This window comes from Cetorhinus maximus, chromosome 36 (genome assembly GCF_964194155.1).
Source record: "Cetorhinus maximus chromosome 36, sCetMax3.hap1.1, whole genome shotgun sequence".
NCBI lineage: Eukaryota > Metazoa > Chordata > Chondrichthyes > Lamniformes > Cetorhinidae > Cetorhinus > Cetorhinus maximus.
In genome coordinates, this window is record NC_135914.1 from 5,065,264 (window position 1) to 5,087,201 (window position 21,938).

A 21,938-nucleotide genomic window follows, 5' to 3' on the forward strand; every position below is an offset into this window, starting at 1 on the left:
CTGGCATCAATAATGAAAAATCGCTAACCCTTCGTCTCCACGGCAGAGAAAGAATAAAGCACTTACGAGTCTCCAAAAAAGAACTTCTGTGAACCGAGCCTCTGGGACAGCAGCGTCAGACACTCACGAGCTTCTTTGTAGATCTGAAAACAAAGGAATATTCATAGATCACCAGAAAGTACGGAGTTTGGCATTCTAGAACCCTGCAAAGCGTGATACATGTCCTGCCCAGCGCCACCGGTATTAAAATGCTGGACGCATTGGCTCAGTTGAGACTCCATTGTTTGTGGATGTAGTAAGGTCATCTGATGTCCACGATGGATCTGTCAGAAGTGCTCCAGCAATCGAATTGGTTTTCTGATCATTCTGATCCATACAAGAAGGTGATGACGACCACCAGCAAATAAGGTCAGAGTAGGCAAAATGGTAAAAAGACAGAATTAAAGGCTCTTTGTCTGAAAGCACGCAACATGTGTAACAAGATGGATGAATTAGTAACAGAAATAGAAATAAATGAATATGATATGATAGCCATTGTAAAGACATGGTTGCAAAGTGACCATAGCTGGGACTTTAATGTTCAAGGAATTTGACATAGCGGAAGGACAGGAAGAAAGAAAAAGGAGGTGGGGTAGCACAGTTAATGAAGGTTACGATCAGTACAGTAGTGAGAAATGATCTTGGTTCAGAGGATCAAGATGTAGAATTGGTTTGGGTGGAGATAAGAAATGGCAAAAGAAAGAAGTCACAGGTCAAACTAGTTTACAGAGCCCCTGACATTGTAGGGCAGTGTATACATCAAGAAATAATTGGGTCTTGTAAGAAAGGTACTGTAATGATCATGAGAGATTTTAATCTTCAAATAGATTGGATGAATCAAATAGGCACGGTAGACTGGAGGATGAGTTCATGGAGTGTAATCGGGACAGTTTCTTAGAACAATACATTCTGGAAGCAACCAGAGAACAGTCTATTTTAGACCTGGTAATATATAATGAGACAGGATTAATTAATGACCTCAGAGTAAACATGATAGAATTTCACTTTCAACTTGAGGGGGATAAATGTGGTTCTGAGACTAGAGTCTTAAACTTAAATAAAGGCAATTACAAGGGTATGAAGGCAGAGTTGGCTAAAGTGAACTGGGAAAATAGGTTAAAGATAAGATGGTAGAGAAACAGTGGAAGACGTTTAAGGAGATATTTTCTATCTCAAAAAGATATATTCCATTGTGAAGGAAAGATTCTACGAGAGGGATGCACCATCCGAGGCTAACTAAGGAAGTTAAGAATGGTATCAAACTGAAAGAAAAATTGAAATGCTGCAAAGATTAGTGACAGCTCAGAAGATTGGGAAAATTTTAAAAACCAAAGGGGAGAAATTAAGTATGAGAGAAAACAAACAAGAAACATAAAACAGACAGTAAAAGCTTCTACAAGTTTACAAGAAGGAAAAAGAGTAGTTAAAGCATTTAGAGGGTGAGATGGAGATTAATAATAGAAAACAAGGTAAAACTTTGAACAAGTATTTTGTATCGGTCTTCACAGCAGAAGACACAAAAAAGCCCAAGAGTAGTAGAAAATCAAGAGGCAAAAGAAAAGGAGGAACTTAAAACAAAAAGTACTAGAAAAACTAATGGAACTAAAGGCTGACAGGTCCCAGGACCTGATGGCCGGCATCCTAGGGCCTTAAAAGAAGTGGCTGCAGAAGTAATGGATGCATCGGATGTAAGCTTCCAAAACTTCCTAGATTCTGTAAAGGTCCCAGTGGATTGGAAAACCACAAATGTATTCAAGGAACGAGGGAAACAGAAAGCAGTAAATTATAGGCCAGTTGGTCTAACATCTGTCATTGGGAAAATGCTAAATCCATTATTAAAGTAGAAGGACATTTAGAAAATCATAATACAATCAGGCAGAGTCAACATGGCTTTCTGAAAGAGAAATCATACTTGACAAACCTATTAGAGTTCTTTGAGGATGGAACAAGCAGGGTGGTTAAAGGGGTACCAGTAGATATAGTGTATTTGGATTTCCAAGACTTCAATAGGGTGTCACATAAAATGTTGCTTCACAAGAGCTCATGGTGTTGTGGGTGATATATTAGCATGGATAGAGGATGAGCTAACTAACAGGAAGCAGAGTGTTGAGATAAATGGATCATTTTCCGCTTGGCAAATTGTAAGGAGAGGATCAATGCTGGAGCCTCAGTTGTTTACGATCCATGTTAATTGATTGGATGAAGAGAATGACTGTATTGTAGCCAAATTTGCTGATGATACCAAGATAGATAAGAAAGCAAGTTGTGAGATGGAGATATAGATTAATTAAGAGATGGGCAAAACTTTGAAGATAGAGTATAATGTAAAACGGGAGGTTGTCCACTTTGGCAGGAAGAATAGAAGCAGAATATTAATTAAATGGAGAGAAGCTAAATGCTGTGGTACAGAGGGGTCTGGGTGTCCTGGTACAAACAATAGTATGCAGGTACAGCAAGTGAATAGGAAGGCAAATGGAATGTTGGCCTTTATTGCAAGAGGGATGGAATATAAAAGCACGGAAGTCTTGCTACATCTCTACAGGGCTTTGGTGAGACCGCACCTGGAGTACTGTGTACAGTTCAGGTCTCCATATTGAAGGAGAGATACACTTGCATTGGAAGCACTTCAGAGAAGGTTCACTAGGCAGATTGCTGGGATGAAGGGGTTGTCTTTTGAGGAAAGATTGAGCAGGTTGGACACACACTCATTGGAGTTTAGAAGAATGAGAGGTGATCAGAAGATTCTGAGGGGACTTAGATGCTGAGAAGATATTTCCCCTAGTGGGGGAATCTAGAACTAGGGGGCACAGTTTAAAGATAAGGGTTCTCCCATTTAGGACAGAGATGAGGAGGAATTTCTTCTCTCAGAGATCATTAACCTTTGGAATTCTCTTCCCCAGAGAGCAGTGGAGGCTGGGTCACTGAATATATTCCAACAGGGAACCCATAGATGTGGCGTATCTGGATTCCCAGAAGACATTTTATAAGGAGCCACATCAAAGGTTATTACACAAGATAAGATGACATGGTGTAAGGGTAACATATTAACATGGATGAAGCACTGGTTAACTAACAGGAAGCAGAGTATAGGGAGGCGATGGCACAGTGGTATTGTCACTGGGCTAGTAATCCAGAGACCCAGGGTAATGCTCTGGGGACCCAGGATCAAATCCTGCCACAGCAGATGGGGGAATTTGAATAAAATAAAAATCTGGAATGAAAAGTCTGACAATGACCATGAAACCATTGTCGATTATTGTAAAAACCCATCTAGTTCACTAATTAGGGAAGGAAATAGGTCATCCACGTGACTCCAGACCCCGCAGCGATGTGGTTGATGGTTGACTCTTAAAATGGCCCAGCAAGCCACAAAAAGCGGACAGACCACCTGGTCATTGACCTAGGACCGGGCTACTGCCAAAACTGGGAGAGCTGTCTCAACAGACTAGTCATCCTCACAGAATCATACCTTACAGATAATGTCCCAGACACCACCATCACTATCCCTGGGTATGTCCTGTCCCACCAGCAGGACAGACCCAGCAGAGGTGGTGGCACAGTGATATACAGTCAGGAGAGAGTTTCCCTGGGAGTCCTCAACATCAACTCCAGACCCCATGAAGTCTCATGGCACCAGGTCAAACATGGGCAAGGAAACCTCCTGCTGATTACCACATACTGCCCTCCCTCAGCTGATGGATCAGTGCTCCTCCATGTTGAACTAGACTGTGTCTGTGGCAGGTGGTGAGGGAACCAACAAGACAGAAAAACATACTTGACCTCATCCTCACCAACCTGCCTGCCGCAGATGCATCTGTCCATGACAGTATCAGTAGGAGTGACCACCGCACAGTCATTGTGAAGTCCCACCTTCACATTGAGCCTCCATCACATTGTGTGAAACTATCGCCGTGCTAAATGGGATAGATTTCAAACAGATCTAGCAGCTCAGGACTGGGCATCCATGAGGTGCTGTGAGCTGAATTGTACTCGAACACAATCTGTAACCTCGTGGCCCGGCATACCCCCCATTCTACCATTACCATCAAGCCAGGGATCAACCCTGGTTCAAAGAGTGCAGGAGCAGGAGCAGGAGCAGGCATACCTAAAATGAGGTGTCAACCTGGTGAAGCTATAACACAGGACTACTTGTGTGCCAAACAGCATAAGCAGCAAGTGATAGACAGAGCTAAGTGATCCCACATCAAAATGGATCAGATCTAAGCTCTGCAGTCCTGCCACAGCCAGTTGTGAATGGTGCTGGACAATTAAACAACTCACTGGAGGAGGAGGCTCCACAAATATCCCCATCCTCAATGATGGAGGAGCCCAGCACATCAGTGCATAAACTACAGCTCATCCAAAGCTCTGCTGCCCATGTTCTAACTTACACCAAGCCTTGTTTATCCATCACCCCTGTGCTTACTGACCTACACTGGCTCCTGGTCCAGCAACACCACTATTTGAAAATTCTTACTCCTTTGTTCCAATCCTTACAGGACCTCGCTCCACCTTATCTCTGTAACCTCCTCCAGCCCTACACCCTTCCAAAAGCTTTGTTTCTCCACCTCTGGTCTCTTGCACATTCTCCAGGACAAAGCAGCCCCGCTTGATTGACACCCCATCCACAAACATTCACTCCCTCCACCACTGACGCACAGTAGCAGCAGTGTGTGTACCATCTACAAGATGCACTGCAGGAATTCACCAAGGCTCCTTAGACACCATCTTCCAAACCCACGACCACTACTGCCTAGAAGGACAAGGGCAGCAGATAGATGGGAACACCACCATTTGGAGGTTCCTCACCATCCTGACTTGGAAATATACTGCTATTCCTTCACTGTCGCTGGGTCAAAATCCTGGAACTCCCTCCCTAACAGCACTGTGGGTGTACCTACATCACAGGGACTGCAGCGGTTCAAGAAGGCAGCTCACCACCACCTTCTCAAGGGCAACTAGGGATGGGCAGTAAATGCTGGCCCAGCCAGCGAAGCCCACATCCCGTGAATGAATAAAAAAAGGGTCACTTTCAGGTTGGCAAGCTGTGACAAGTGGAATGCCACAGGGATCAGTGCTGGAGTCTCAACCATTTACAATCTACATCAATGATTTGGATGAAGGGACCAAATGTATGGTAGTTAAATTTGCCAATGACACCAAGATGGATAGGAGAGTAAGTTATCAAGAGGAGGTAGAGAGCCTGCAAAGGGATATAAACGGGTAAGTGAGTGGGTAAAAATTTAACAGATGAAGTATAATGTGGGAAAGTGTGAACTTGTTCACCTTGGCAGGAAGAATAGAAAAGCAGTATACTATTTAACCGGAGAGAGATTGCAGAACTCGGTGGTACAGAGGGATCTGGGTGTCCTGGTACATGTATCACAATAAGGTTAGTATGCAGGTACAGCAAGTGATCAGGAAGGCAAACTGAATGTAGGCTTTGATTGCAAAGGGAAATAGAATATAAAAGTTGGGAAGTTTTACTACAGCTGTACAGGGCCTTGGTGAGACCACATCTGGAATACTGTGTACAGTTTTGGTCTCCTTATTTGAAATAAGATATAATTGTGTTAGCAGCACAGAGGAGGTTCACTCAACTGATTCTTGGGATGAGGGATTTATCTTAAGAAGAAAAGTTGGCCAGGCTGGGCCTATACCCATTGGAGTTTAGAAGAATGAGAGGTGTCTTATTGAAACATATAAGATCCTGAGGGGACTTGACAGGGTAGATACCAGGAGGATCTTTCCATTTGTGGGAGAAACTAGAACCAGGGGACACAGTTTAAGAATAAGAGGTCTACCATTTAATAAGGAGATGAGAATTGTTTTCTCTCAAAGGGTCGTTAGCATGTGGAATTCTCTTCCCCAGAAAGCAATGGAGGCCAGGTCATTGAATTAATTCAAGGCCGAGTTAGACAGATTCTTGATTGACAAGGAAGTCAAGGGTTATGGGTGATTTTGCCTGTAATGGAGAGAAAGGTGATGCTTCTGTTTCTGTAGGGGAGACAATCACTGAGGCACAGCATGCTGTAAACAGATCTGTAAGCTATCAAAGATCACATCTCCTCCCTGTTTACAGACCTATTTCAGCAGAAAGCCAGGTTAAAGACCACCTCAAAGCACTGGCACCTTCAGGGTTGTGTTCTGGTGCATGTACAGGATGTGCTACACACCAGAGTTGTATAGAGTGCTGGCTGTTACACCAACTACAGACTGGTTGTAGCTAATGTTGCCTTCAGAATCAAACCATCATTCAAAAGGAAAGGCTGCAAACAAGGAAACTACAAGTCCATAGACGCTCATCTACCAGCAGTAAGAAGAGTTTTCAGAGTAAACTCGAGGACAGACCCTGCAGTGACCTGACTCCGGCACTGATACGAACCCAGCAGAGTTGTGTGATACAAGAAACTGCAGAATAAACCAAGGTTGGTTAGATGGAAATTGCATTTAACTCCAATCTTCAGAAGAAACATTCCTGCTCCAATAGATCACTTGGACATCCTGAGCTGGAGTTCCATCTATTCCAGGGGCTGTGTGTGATTTTACCTGTGCTGTAGCAGTCTCTATCACTTAACAGCCTGGGGATTCATCCAGCTCAACCTTCACTTCCCTCGGGGAAATCATTGCAATGGACGCTTCCTGCACCATCCACTGGTCCCAAAATAAGCCCTCTAAAGGATCCCGACTATCGGTGCAAGATAGACTATCTATGGGCAGGGTTGTGCCATCTGAAGATTTTAGTGACGCAGCATCTGTTAGGGAGGTGCATACACAGATCTCAAGGCTTCATAGAACGATCTCATATCTCCCATCTCTGCATTAATTTGTATGGTATCAGCGAACACCGGCCAGTGGTTGTTTTGGATCTCGGAAGCTGGTTTAAAGGCTTCCCTGTGTGCAATGTTTGTAGCTGGTCATCAGGACATCAAAGTGATCGATTGGAGCAGGGGGGAGGGGAGGTGGAGGGAAGAGGGTGGAGGGAGAGGGGAGGGAGCTACTGAACAAGCTCAATAAGCTCTTGATAAAGAAAAGCTCTCTGTCTTGGTTTCAACTTCACCAACCGGCTTGGATCCTATTAATGCCAGAGACAATCCTGAACAATTGTCCTGAATTTCACCAGCTACAGGCGCTAGAGTCATTGCGCTTACCTCAGTCTCTGCTTCCTCCTCATTATCGTGCCACTGGCTACCTCGGATCAGCCGAAGACGCTCCAGCGAGCGCGTGTGCATGCGGTTTGGGAGGAAAAAATTGAGTGGGAATGGTATAGCGTCTCCATACCAGGGCCTCGTGAACGATACATAATTCTTGGAGTCAACCCAAAACATGTAGATCTGACCAAAGGAAAGGCACAAAGATTAAACACAGCACCGAATACACCGGACAGATAGGAGCTGAGACAGAACAAAGCGGAGGGCAGCTGATGATTGGAGATGACGCAGCACTCACCAGCGCAGGGAGTAACTTCTCTTCAATCAGAGAGGCAAAGGCCAGTGTGTCAGCCCCTTGTGTTGCTGACAGTCCATAGTCAGCATTGTACTTCTACAAAACAGAAAGGGAGATGCCAATGTCAGGAAACAGTCATTCCGCAGGCATATCAGAACACCCTGGGCATCCTCACACTTTATGGCATAACAAAGGGAATGAGTAATGGCTTTGGATACAGAAGGGTTTATACTTGGAATAACAGCCAAGAGTGAGTTACAACTGGGGCATAACCAAGAAACTCGGTCGGCTTAAATATAGAACAACAGATGCTCAGGGAGTGAGTTATATTCGACACAGTTTAATAGGTTTATTTTATCAATGTTTAAACTGTCACTTCAGAGGCTGTAAACAGTTAAAGAGTTCAAGTTTAAGCCAAAAATGGGACGTGTAAAATTGGCCCCTCCCACCTAAGTGTCCTGTAATTTGGAAGTATTTAGCAACGGAGGAATTTCCTATGGAAGAGAGACCATTCCTGCCCTGTTTGTGTAAATAGTAGGTTGCCATAGTTACCAGTGCTACACCAGGTTTACCAGGCCTCTGGTGATGGGAGTGAATAACAGGAAGCACAGAGCTGCATCACACAAAGCAGATTCGACCAGAGCACTCAGACTGCAGCCGTCTGTCCTGATCTCAGCCAGGCTGGGATGTAGGGCACGTCTACAGGGTGCTTTCTGTCTCCCCTGCTGCTGCTGCACTTGGGGATTTTACCCAAACCGGTATCAGGCTTCACAGTGTTGTTTCCCTAGCTAAACATCCTGCTGATCCTCATCTTCTGAACTCAAACATTATTCGTGCCAATGATGCTGGGGAGTACTTTGTGCTTGGAACTGTGTCCCAGGAAGGACATGGGAGAAAACACCACCTCTCAATGCTTCCTTCACTAGTTAGAGCTCTGCAATCCCAATGACTAACCAGCAAGCAACAGAATTTCACTCCAGTGTTCATACAGCTTAAACTGTTCCCTACAGAAACCAGATAAGAGCTGTACATTTCCCACATGCATTGTATAAATTCCACACACTCTCTGGTTACATTTCCCACTCACAGAGGTTTAGACCTCCTCCCATGTACAGCTCCAACTCTCCAGAACAGCTCTGTCCAAAGTGATGGGGTTCTGCCTCAATCCTTGCATCCCTTAGGAGACAGGTTACTTGGCCCGTACAGCAGTTAGTCTTCAGTAACAGCACAATACAGCATTTCCCACCACTTTTACTCAATATTTGGAAGAAAGGAAAATGGTCTAAACAAAGGGCAAAGCGGAAGACAACTCAAGATGGTGGCTGACTTGCCCACTTCCTTCAGTATTGTTAAATCCCTGTCTGCACAAGTTTCACTTAACCCCACTTCATACCCTAGTCATTTCTAGGTGTGAGGAATTTGGCACTGGTACCTTCTACACTGCTGCTCAACCATACAAGGCTCAGTTACCATCTGCAGAAACACCCTGATTCTTCAATCCAGCAAAAGAAGACACAGGATGTGCCAATCTAGGCATCCACTGCCCTCTTTTGAAGGCCCTGATTCTTGCCAAACACAGTTCAAAAGCACAAGTTATACTCTTGTACATCACTCAGGGAACCAACCTTCGTGAGATTTTAGAAGTTTCAGATTCAGCACCAGGCTATTCGTTGAGGATCAGAAAGAGGTAAACATTTCTCGGACCCTCAAACCCCCACTTGACTGTGTGCTGAAGACTGGCTGACAATCAAAGTTACTGCCTAGAATGAAATCTCACCCCCCAATGTGGGAGCTTGCAGCACCCGGACATGTTAAGCTAAGTCTTCTCCTGGCTTCCATTCAGTCATAGAGCGAGAAAATACCTTGATCTGAACCTAATGAACCTTATTTTGTCAAAGCTAACAGAGCATACAAAAATACACAGACCATTGGCTGTTCCAGCTGCAGCGCCAGCCAAAAAAACACTAATTAAAACTTTTAAAAGGCTTTACATATGAAGTGAAAAAATGTTCCTTTGGGAGTTAACACTTTGTGAGACAAACATAATCTGTCTAGCAAACTCAAAACACGAATAGCCAAACTCCACTTCCCCAGTTAACAATCACAGCAAGTTAACATGCAGGTACAGCAACCAATTCGGGAGGCAGATAATACATTTACCTTTAACTTGGGAGTATAAGAACTCATGCTTTAATTATATAGGACTTTAGTGAGATCACACCTGTGTACACGTTGGTCTCCTTAAGAAGGGGTGCCACAAAGGTTCACTAGGTTGCTTCCTGGGATGAGGATGCTGTCCTTTGAGGGGGGATCGGATAGAATGGGCCTATATTTGAGATTATTAACTGAGCTGCATTTTCTGGGAGAGTTCGACACTTCTACCACCTGGTGTGTTTGAAAGTGGCTCCTGACTTTGCTCCCGAGGGCCTATTTGAAAAAATCGAGGTGTACCTGTTTCCTGAGGCATGCAAGGATCTCGAGAGGCTGCGACACAACATCTGTCTCAGTCTTCAGTGCTGGCAAAACCCCTGCCGATAAAATAGAAGAAACAAGTTCATTTCAGACCTAATTTTCTACCCCCCCCAACAGCATAGCTGTGACTTTGGGCTCAAATTGCACAGATGCTAGAGACCCCCTCATCCTAGGGGAGGATCATTCTTTAAGCAAAAGCCTGGGCAACGAGAGGATAACAGGGTTAATCGAGAGGAACCAGAGTCCAGCTAATCCTCACATTCCAGCAGTCTGATTTCCTGCTCATTAGCATGGAGCACTGAAGCCAATTTTCATGCCCCAGCTGAGATCCAGGATGGGTGCTAGGACCCTGCTTGTCTATCGGGCTTGTTTGTTACACCAGGCCTTTATTCATGGAGCCCTTTGGGGGAGATTTTGTCCATTATCATTCCTTTCCTGACATCACCAAACTCTTGCACCCATTAGCCAGTTTGTGCTGTTTCCAGAGCCATGTCTAGCCTACAGTGGTTGGGCTGCACCAGGGAAATGTAAATTTAACAGCACCAGCCGTTTGATTAAATTCAACACAAACGCTAAGTGAAACAGTGAAAGAAGGATATCTTATATCTGGATATATCTACATATCTGGAGCAGCTCAGACTGTGGGATAAGGACTGGCTTGGAAACTCCGCACAACAGAGGAACTAGTGTCTGAGTGGGACAGACCCCGCTCCTGGTACAGAAGTCATGGTGTCTGGAATGAGATGAACTCTCAGGAGAATCCATTCCAACTGGGTTATGACTCATACCAGTGCAAATCATGAAAAAACTGGATCAAACTGAAATGAAACCCAGTAACTAATCAGCAAGGTCTTTTAAAAAGGATGGAAGGTGCTCATGGGGAGCTCCTGCCTTGTGTTCACACATTCACTGCCCTCTGATTTCTTTCAGAACTTCCAAACTTGTTGTTAATAAAGAGCACAGACGCATTCGCAGCTAATGTGAATAGCAGGGGTTAAACTGGAGTCCACAGTTCATATCACTGAGCAGGAAGGCTGCCAACCTCAAAACATCTTTTAAGCTACTTCAGTCTGCAGCTCCCCCAATGACAATTTCATCAGAAGCTGGAGAGTAGCACAGACACTTCCCCATTAACAATCACCACAAGTTCACATGAAGGTGCAGGAAGAAATTAGGGACTTTACTGCAAGGAACTTGGAGCATAAGGAACTCACGCTCTGATTATATAGCACTTTGGCAAGATCACACCTGTTTACATTTCTGGTCTCCCTAAGTTCCTGAAATGGGAGGACTGTCCTTTGAGGGGGGATCGGATAGAATGGGCCTATATTTGAGATTATGAATTGAGCTGCCGTCTGCTGCATTTTCTGGGAGAGTTCGACAATTCTACTGCCTGTTGTGTTTGAGAGTGGCTCCTGACTCTAGTCCTGAATGGCCAAGCTCTGATTTTAAGGTTATGTTACTTATTTGGCCAGAGGGTGGTGGGAATATGTCATTTTTTTACCACAAGTAGTAGTCACAGTGAATGGCATAGATGCTTTAGGGAGAAACTGGATAAGTACATAGGGAGATTGGAACAGAAGGATGAGTTAATAGAGTTAGATGAAGTAGGGTTGGGGGAAATTCGTATACGTACACACGAACATACATAAGAACATATGAATTAGGAGTGGGAGTAGGCGATTTCCCACATTATACTCCAGCTGCCAAATCTTTGCCCACTCACTTAACCTGTCACTTTTCATACTCCTTATGTCCTCTTCACGACACAAAGATAGGTAGGAAAGTAAGTTTCCAGCAAGTTTAGCAACATACATTTAGAACCGTCACCCAAATAAGTGAATATAGATTGTAAATAGTTGAGGCTCCAGAGCAGATCCCTATGGCACTCCATTTGTTACATCTTGCCAACCTGTAAATTACCCATTTACATATAAACATAAGAAATAGGACCAGGAGTAGGCCATTCGGCCCCTCGAGCCTGCTCCCCCATTCAATAAGATCATGGCTCATTTGTTCGTGTTTTGAATTCCACATTCCCATCGACCTCCGATAACCTTTGATTCCCTTGCCTAACAAGAATCTATCTCCCTCTGCCTTAAAAATACTCAATAACCCCACCTCCACCACCTTCGGAGGCAGAGTGTTCCAAAATCGCACAAACCTCTGAGAGAAAAAATTCTCATCTCTGTCCTAAAAGGGTGACCTCTAATTTTAAACCAGTGCCCCCTAGTTCTGGACTCACCCACAAGAGGAAATATCCTTTCCACATCCACCTTGTCAAGGCCGTTCAGGATCTTGTAAACTTCAATCAAGTCACCCCTCACTCTTCTAAACTCCAGTGGAAACAAGCCCAGTCTGTCGAACCTTTCCTCATCAGACAACCCACTCATTCCAGGTATCAATTTAGTAAACCTCCTCTGAACCGTCTCCAACGCATTTACAGCCTTCCTTAAATAAGGAGACCAAAACTCCACACACTATGCGAGATGTGGTCTCACCAATGCCCTGTATAAATGAAACATTAAATCCTTTTATGTTCAATCCCTCTCTTAATAAAGGATAGCATTCCATTAACCTTCTTAATTACTTGCTGTATCCGCATACTAACTTTTTGTGACTCATGCACTACATGATTACTCTGCACCTCAGAATTCTGCAGCCGTTTTCCATTTAAGTAATACTCTACTTTTTTATTCTTCCTGCCAAAATTAACAACTTCATATTTTCCCACATTATACTCCAGCTGCCAGATTTTTGCCCAGTCACTCAACCCATCTATATCCTTCTGCAACCTCCTTATGTCCTCTTCACAACATACTTTCCGACCTATCTTTGTGTCATCTGCAAATTTAGCTACCATGTCTTCACTCCCCTCACCTAAGCCATTGATGTAAATTGTAAAAAGTTGAGGCCCCAGCACAGACCCCTGCGGGACTCCACGTGTCACATCCTGCCAATCAGACAAAGACCCATTTATGCACACTGTCTGCTTTCTGCCAGCCAGCCAATCTTCTATCCATGCTAATATGTCACTCCCTACACCATGAGCATGTATTTTCCACAATAACCTTTGATGTGGCACCTTATCAGCACAGAAACTGGCCATTCAGTACAAAGGTCTGTGCTGGTGTTTGTGTTCCATACATAGGGAAAATGCTGGAATCTATTATTAAGGAGGTTATAGCTGGGCTATAATCTAGAGGGAACACAGGGACTAGGAGGAGTAATCTAGAGAGAACACAGGGACTAGGAGGAGTAATCTAGAGAGAACACAGGGACTAGGAGGAGTAATCTAGAGAGAACACAGGGACTAGGAGCAGGAGTAATCTAGAGAGAACACAGGGACTAGGAGCAGGAGTAATCTAGAGAGAACACAGGGACTAGGAGGAGTAATCTAGAGAGAACACAGGGACTAGGAGGAGTAATCTAGAGAGAACACAGGGACTAGGAGCAGGAGTAATCTAGAGAGAACACAGGGACTAGGAGCAGGAGTAATCTAGAGAGAACACAGGGACTAGGAGCAGGAGTAATCTAGAGAGAACACAGGGACTAGGAGCAGGAGTAATCTAGACAGAACACAGGGACTAGGAGCAGGAGTAATCTAGAGAGAACACAGGGACTAGGGGGAGTAATCTAGAGAGAACACAGGGACTAGGACCAGGAGTAATCTAGAGAGAACACAGGGACTAGGAGCAGGAGTAATCTAGAGAGAACACAGGGACTAGGAGCAGGAGTAATCTAGAGAGAACACAGGGACTAGGAGAAGGAGTAATCTAGGGAGAACACAGGGACTAGGAGAAGGAGTAATCTAGAGAGAACACAGGGACTAGGAGCAGGAGTAATCTATGCAGCCCCTCGAGTCCACTTCACCATTAAACTACATCCTGGTTGATCTTCCACCTCAATGTCATTTTCCTGCACTAATCCCATACATATTCTGTGATATTTTTAACATCCTAGAAAGGAGGGACACCCACACAAGGGATCTTCTGAGTTGTTTGTTTCCAGACTGCTCGTTTCTCTCTGGTTCTTGGAAGAAAAGATTTGTTACTTGAAGTCAGTTTTGATCAGACAACCACTTAATCAACACTTCTATTGGTCACAGAAATGACTTGAAGTTAGAAGCCATTGATACACAATGGGGGAATTATTCTCACCTACTTATGATGAACTGGTTTCTCTACAGCACTCTATGGTACGTTTTGAATTAGGAGACAGCGAGTCTAGGTGTCTGTGGATTTTAAGTTTTGTTAAAGCAATAGACGATAGAAGGTGTGAGTTCCACAGAGGGTTTCATCTCAGCATGTCCATTCAAGAAAGGGCACCCTCACCCAGGGTCATTTAATTAAGAACTTTCTGGAAACTAGGACACCTAATATTCAGTGGCCATCTTAACAGCTTGCAGTTTTAGTCCTTCTTAAAACTTAGTCAGTGATCTCCAGGACGTAAATACACAAAGTCTTTTTTTAAATAAACCATAGCTTTGTAAATTCCTGCTATTTGCATACCGTTATGTTACAGTTTAAACCCCATTGAGAGAACAGTATCCAGTTCTGGGCAGTGCACAACAGAAAGGATACAGAAGCCTTGGAAACCTGCAGTCCAGTTCCATAAAAATACCACGACTAAAAGGGTTAAATTATGAGGGCACGTTGCATAGAATAGGCTTGTATTCTCTTGGGATTACAAGACTAATGGATAACCGAATAGATATTTAAAATGACTAAAGGATTTGGTTTGGTAGATAGAGAGAAACTCTTCTACTGGGGGAGTCCAGAAAAGGGGAATGGTCTTCAAATTAGAACTGGGACATCCAAGGATCACCTGATGTCAGGAAGCATCTCTCCATGCAAAGGGCAGTGGAAATCTGGAACTCTATCTCCTCCAAAAAGCTGTGGAGGCGAAGGAGTCATTTGAACATTTCAATAATGAGATTGGGAGATTTTTGTTGGGTAAGGATATAGAATTGTTCCAGCACATAAGGATGCTCTTCGGTTGGTGTTGTCCATGCCAGCTCCCTGCAAATTCTCCCTCTTCAGGGGCTTATCCAATTCCCTTTGGAAAGCCACAATTAGTTCTGCTCCACCACACTCTCAGACAGTGCATTCCAAATCCTAACCAGTCACTGCATAAGAATGTTCTTCCTCATGCCGCATTGCTTCTTTTGCCAATCACCATAAATCAGTGCCCTCTGGTTCTTAGCACTTCTGCCAACAGGGACAGTTTCTCCCCATCTACCCTGTCTAGACCCCTCATGATTTTGAACACCTCTATTAAATCTCCTCTCCCCTGTCTTCTCTCTAACGAGAACAAGAGCTTCTCCAACCTATGCATGTAACTGGAGTCTCTCTTCCTTGGAACCACCCTCAGCAATTTTTCCTGCACTCTGTCTCAAAATTTATCAAGAATTATGGAAGCAAGCTGAGCAAATGCAGTTCACTTCCATATCAGCTATATCTAACTGGATGGTTACACAAGCTCAAGGGAATGAAGAGGCCCCTCCTATGGAACATGGGACCCATAGAGAAAGCCTTCACTCATGATGAATTGAGCCATAGCAGCTCGGTGTGTAGCCTTACCAGAGGGACTTCTCCAGGGATTGCAGAGCTTGTGCACTCTAAGGGGTGCTCCTGAAAATCGCGCGTAAGCCTGACAGAAAAAAACATCCAGTTAGTAAAAAGTAATCAGTTTTCAAATCTTTCACTAAGGTTTACTTTCTAAAACTATAGTCGTAACTGTTAAACACTCCCAGGGCAGGCACAGCACGGGGTTAGATACAGAGTAAATCTCCCTCTACACTGTCCCCATCAAACACTCCCAGGACAGGTACAGCACGGGGTTAGATACAGAGTAAAGCTCCCTCTACACTGTCCCCATCAAACACTCCCAGGACAGGTACAGCACGGGGTTAGATACAGAGTAAAGCTCCCTCTACACTGTCCCCATCAAACACTCCCAGGACAGGTACAGCACGGGGTTAGATACAGGGTAAAGCTCCCTCTACACTGTCCCCATCAAACACTCCCAGGACAGGTACAGCACGGGGTTAGATACAGAGTAAAGCTCCCTCTACACTGTCCCCATCAAACACTCCCAGGACAGGTACAGCACGGGGTTAGATACAGAGTAAAGCTCCCTCTACACTGTCCCCATCAAACGCTCCCAGGACAGGTACAGCACGGGGTTAGATACAGAGTAAAGCTCCCTCTACACTGTCCCCATCAAACACTCCCAGGACAGGTACAGCACGGGGTTAGATACAGAGTAAAGCTCCCTCTACACTGTCCCCATCAAACACTCCCAGGACAGGTACAGCACGGGGTTAGATACAGAGTAAAGCTCCCTCTACACTGTCCCCATCAAACACTTCCAGAGCAGGTTCAGCACTGGTTAAATACAAAGTAAAGCTCTACATTGCATACCTAAAGGCCTCTATAAGTGACGGTGCCCAACATTGTGTTGAGATGGAAGAGGGAATCTCTCTCCTCCTGGGATGAAACTCTCCATTTCTCTCCCAGGGGAAGGGTCGTCTCCCTACACAGATCCCAGCAGCAGTAAAATGTTCCAAACTCTCAGTTGTTTCAGATTCTTTACAATGAAACTTGTTGAGATGGAAACGTATTCTGAGAGCAGATCAGATATGCACCACAGGCTGGTGATAGATTCCAATACGCTCAGATGCATCACCGGCCGGAGGCAACTTTCACTTTTATACCCAGGATCATACAGACTGCCCAAGAATTAAACCCATATAGAACAGCACCACACAGTCCACTGCACAGACACATGTAGCCCAACACTGCCCTTCTCCACCATTCACCAGGCTTTTCTGGAAGGCACCAAGTCTTTTTGGGGTTTGGTTTACGGGAACGAGTGCCTGACATGGAGGGCAGCACAGCTTAAGCCCATGGACATGCTACCTTCCTGTTGGAGACATTGGATAGAGATCCAAGAACAGAGTAGTTCCAGCAACTGGAGTCCAAGACTGCGGAGGGAGACTGAGCGATACATTAGTAAACAGCACTGCAATACTGAATTCTCCTCTGTAATACCGGAAAGTTCTGTAGGGCTCAGGACAATAGCAACAACACTCTTTAGTACAACATACAGAGAACAGAAGAAGGGTTTGCTATGCCTGTCCTGTTGGTGCTTAAATGGGGCAGTGAGTAGAAAGAGGATTGAACTTCCAGCTTCTTCAGGAACTTGACCTTCCCTAAGACAGCACTTCATGCTCCTTCCCCAAGCTGCACCCCAGTCCCTTCACCCTGCACAGAGGGGCCTGGCCATGGGGTTGTCTGAGCAGCTGGATGATGTACTGCAGCTTTACTGTAATTCTTTCAGTAAAAATAACAGGGAGCCAAAGCAGAATTCCGGGCCAGCACTGAGGACAGATGATGTAATGGAATCAGAGTCAGTCAGTAGACTGCAGCCCAAAACCCTCAGGCATGACATTTGGAAAATGTAACTGAGAACCACAAACTATTCGTCCTGTTTATTCACAGATGGCCAAAACTGCCTGACCACAGACAGAAAACTGCTGCTCTTTAACAAACTGATCAGGGAGAAGCAGATCAGCTCCCTAAATTCTGATTTCTTAAAGATGGTTGACAATCAGAAAATAAAAGGATTAGGGTGTAAAAGCAGTGAGTCGCTCAATAATGCACCAATGTTCCATGCTTGGAACATCTGCACATAACCAGCACTCACCACAAAACCCCTCGATTAGATTCCAGTCTGTAACTCACTCCCGGGTATCTGTTATTCTATATATAAACCCCCCCCCAAACCCCTCGATTAGATTCCAGTCTGTAACTCACTCCCGGGTATCTGTTATTCTATATATAAACCCCCCCCCAAACCCCTCGATTAGATTCCAGTCTGTAACTCACTCCCGGGTATCTGTTATTCTATATATAAACCACCCCGAACCCCTCGATTAGATTCCAGTCTGTAACTCACTCCCGGGTATCTGTTATTCTATATATAAACCCCCCGAACCCCTCGATTAGATTCCAGTCTGTAACTCACTCCCGGGTATCTGTTATTCTATATATAAACCCCCCCCCAAACCCCTCGATTAGATTCCAGTCTGTAACTCACTCCCGGGTATCTGTTATTCTATATATAAACCCCCCCCCAAACCCCTCGATTAGATTCCAGTCTGTAACTCACTCCCGGGTATCTGTTATTCTATATATAAACCACCCCGAACCCCTCGATTAGATTCCAGTCTGTAACTCACTCCCGGGTATCTGTTATTCTATGTATAAACCCCCCGACCCCCTCGATTAGATTCCAGTCTGTAACTCACTCCCGGGTATCGGTTATTCTATATATAAACCACCGCGAACCCCTCGATTAGATTCCAGTCTGTAACTCACTCCCGGGTATCTGTTATTCCATTTATAAACCCCCCCGAACCCCTCGATTAGATTCCAGACTGTAACTCACTCCCGGGTATCTGTTATTCTATATATAAACCACCCCGAACCCCTCGATAAGATTCCAGCCTGTAACTCACTCCCAGGTATCTGTTATTCTATGTATAAACCACCCCGAACCCCTCGATTAGATTCCAGTCTGTAACTCACTCCCGGGTATCTGCTTTTCTATATATAAACCCCCGAACCCCTCGATTAGATTCCAGTCTGTAACTCACTCCCGGGTATCTGTTATTCTATATATAAACCACCCCGAACCCCTCGATTAGATTCCAGTCTGTAACTCTCTCCCGGGTATCTGTTATTCTATATATAAACCCCCCCGAACCCCTCGATTAGATTCCAGTCTGTAACTCAATCCCGGGTATCTGTTATTCTATATATACACCCCCCCCGAACCCCTCGATTAGATTCCAGTCTGTAACTCACTCCCGGGTATCTGTTATTCTATATATAAACCCCCGAACCCCTCGATTAGATTCCAGTCTGTAACTCACTCCCGGGTATCTGTTATTCTATATATAAACCCCTCAGAACCCCTCGATTAGATTCCAGTCTGTAACTCACTCCCGGGTATCTGTTATTCTATATATAAACCCCCCCGAACCCCTCGATTAGATTCCAGTCTGTAACTCACTCCCGGGTATCTGTTATTCTGTATATAAACCCCCCGAACCCCTCGATTAGATTCCAGTCTGTAACTCACTCCCGGGTATCTGTTATTCTATATATAAACCACCCCGAACCCCTCGATTAGATTCCAGTCTGTAACTCACTCCCGGGTATCTGTTATTCTATATATAAACCCCCCGAACCCCTCGATTAGATTCCAGTCTGTAACTCACTCCCGGGTATCTGTTATTCTATATATAAACCCCCCCCCAAACCCCTCGATTAGATTCCAGTCTGTAACTCACTCCCGGGTATCTGTTATTCTATATATAAACCCCCCCCCAAACCCCTCGATTAGATTCCAGTCTGTAACTCACTCCCGGGTATCTGTTATTCTATATATAAACCACCCCGAACCCCTCGATTAGATTCCAGTCTGTAACTCACTCCCGGGTATCTGTTATTCTATGTATAAACCCCCCGACCCCCTCGATTAGATTCCAGTCTGTAACTCACTCCCGGGTATCGGTTATTCTATATATAAACCACCGCGAACCCCTCGATTAGATTCCAGTCTGTAACTCACTCCCGGGTATCTGTTATTCCATTTATAAACCCCCCCGAACCCCTCGATTAGATTCCAGACTGTAACTCACTCCCGGGTATCTGTTATTCTATATATAAACCACCCCGAACCCCTCGATAAGATTCCAGCCTGTAACTCACTCCCAGGTATCTGTTATTCTATGTATAAACCACCCCGAACCCCTCGATTAGATTCCAGTCTGTAACTCACTCCCGGGTATCTGCTTTTCTATATATAAACCCCCGAACCCCTCGATTAGATTCCAGTCTGTAACTCACTCCCGGGTATCTGTTATTCTATATATAAACCACCCCGAACCCCTCGATTAGATTCCAGTCTGTAACTCTCTCCCGGGTATCTGTTATTCTATATATAAACCCCCCCGAACCCCTCGATTAGATTCCAGTCTGTAACTCAATCCCGGGTATCTGTTATTCTATATATAAACCCCCCCCGAACCCCTCGATTAGATTCCAGTCTGTAACTCACTCCCGGGTATCTGTTATTCTATATATAAACCCCCGAACCCCTCGATTAGATTCCAGTCTGTAACTCACTCCCGGGTATCTGTTATTCTATATATAAACCCCCCCCCAAACCCCACGATTAGATTCCAGTCTGTAACTCACTCCCGGGTATCTGTTATTCTATATATAAACCCCCCGAACCCCCCCGATTAGATTCCGGTCTGTAACACACTCCCGGGTATCTGTTATTCTATATATAAACCCCTCAGAACCCCTCGATTAGATTCCAGTCTGTAACTCACTCCCGGGTGTCTGTTATTCTATATATAAACCCCCCCGAACCCCTCGATTAGATTCCAGTCTGTAACTCACTCCCGGGTATCTGTTATTCTGTATATAAACCCCCGGCCCCAGTCCCCGGTCCCCGGTACCAGTCCGGGCCCCGGTCTCTCTCACCAGGACGGTCAGACTGTCCGTGTCCACTGACGGGAGGCCCCAGTCTCCTTTCCACAGGAACATTTCCCAGGGAGCCGGAGCCGCCATCGCCGCTTCACCCGGAGCGGCCGTGACCCCGGAAACAGAGACAGACCCGCTCGGAAACAGGCACAGCTCAGGACAGACCCCACACCACAGGCCCCGGGCCCAGGCCCCGCTCCGCTCGGAAACAGGCACAGCTCAGGACAGACCCCACACCACCCGCTCCGCCCCGGCTCCGGCTCCGGCTCCCTTCCCGCTCCACACAGACCCCGACCCCGGGCTCCGCTCGGAAACACTCACCCCGCTCCGGCAAGGCCCAAGCCCTCACTCACTGTGTTCCTCACTCCTTCTCACTCCGACCCTCACTCCCTCTCACTCCGACCCTCACTCCGATCCTCACTCCCTTTCTCACTCCGACCCTCACTCCCTCTCACTGTGTCCCTCACTCCCTCTCACTGTGTCCCTCACTCCCTCTCACTGTGTTCCTCACTCCCTCTCACTGTGTTCCTCACTCCCTCTCACTCCGACCCTCACTCCCTCTCACTGTGTCCCTCACTCCCTCTCACTGTGTTCCTCACTCCCTCTCACTCCGACCCTCACTCCCTCTCACTCCGTACCTCACTCCGACCCTCACTCCCTCTCACTCCGACCCTCACTCCCTCTCACTCCGACCCTCACTCCCTCTCACTGTGTCCCTCACTCCCTCTCACTCCGACCCTCACTCCCTCTCACTGTGTCCCTCACTCCATCTCACGCCGACTCTCACTCCCTCTCACTCCGACCCTCACTCCCTCTCACTCCGACCCTCACTCCGATCCTCACTCCCCCTCTCACTCCGACCCTCACTCCCTCTCACTCCGATTCTCACTCCGACCCTCTCTCACTCCGACCCTCACTCCTCACTCCGATCCTCACTCTCACTCCGATTCTCACTCCGACCCTCACTCCCTTTCTCACTCCGACCCTCACTCCCTCTCTCACTCCGACCCTCACTCCCTCTCTCACTCTGACCCTCTCTTACTCCGACCCTCACTCCCTTTCTCACTCCGACCCTCACTCCCTCTCACTCCGACCTTCACTCCCTCTCACTCCAATTCTCACTCACTGTGTCTCTCACTCCGATCCTCACTCACTCCGACCCTCACTCTCTCTCACTCCGACCCTCTCACTCCGACCCTCACTCCCTCTCACTCCGACCCTCACTCCCTCTCACTCCGACCCTCACTCCGACCCTCACTCCTCTCACTCCGACCCTCACTCCCTCTCACTCCGACCCTCACTCCCTCATTCACTCCGTTCCTCAGTCCCTCTGTCAATCACTCCCTCTGTCACTTAGTCACTCACTCACTGTCAGTCACTCACTCTGTCACTCACTCAGTCTCTCACTCACTCTGT

The 21,938-nt window shown here is 45.9% G+C and overlaps 1 protein-coding gene across 2 annotated transcripts in view; it reads right to left on the reverse strand.

Moving 5' to 3' along the window:
- Window positions 1-20,661, reverse strand: part of LOC144672296 (metaxin-1-like) — a 28,257-nt gene extending 7,596 nt beyond the window's left edge. Inside the window, exons 1-6 of one of the 2 annotated variants that reach the window (XM_078534153.1) lie at window positions 20,523-20,661; window positions 15,540-15,609; window positions 9,937-10,013; window positions 7,489-7,581; window positions 7,191-7,373; window positions 67-143 (exon numbers count right to left, since the gene is read on the reverse strand). In XM_078534153.1, coding sequence (XP_078390279.1) covers window positions 67-143; window positions 7,191-7,373; window positions 7,489-7,581; window positions 9,937-10,013; window positions 15,540-15,609; window positions 20,523-20,609 — 587 coding nt within the window. In that variant the 5' untranslated portion in view covers window positions 20,610-20,661. The remainder of the gene's footprint in view (window positions 1-66; window positions 144-7,190; window positions 7,374-7,488; window positions 7,582-9,936; window positions 10,014-15,539; window positions 15,610-20,522) is intronic. The other variant, XM_078534154.1, reaches the window with a different exon arrangement.
- Between the last annotated feature and the right edge of the window lie 1,277 nt (window positions 20,662-21,938).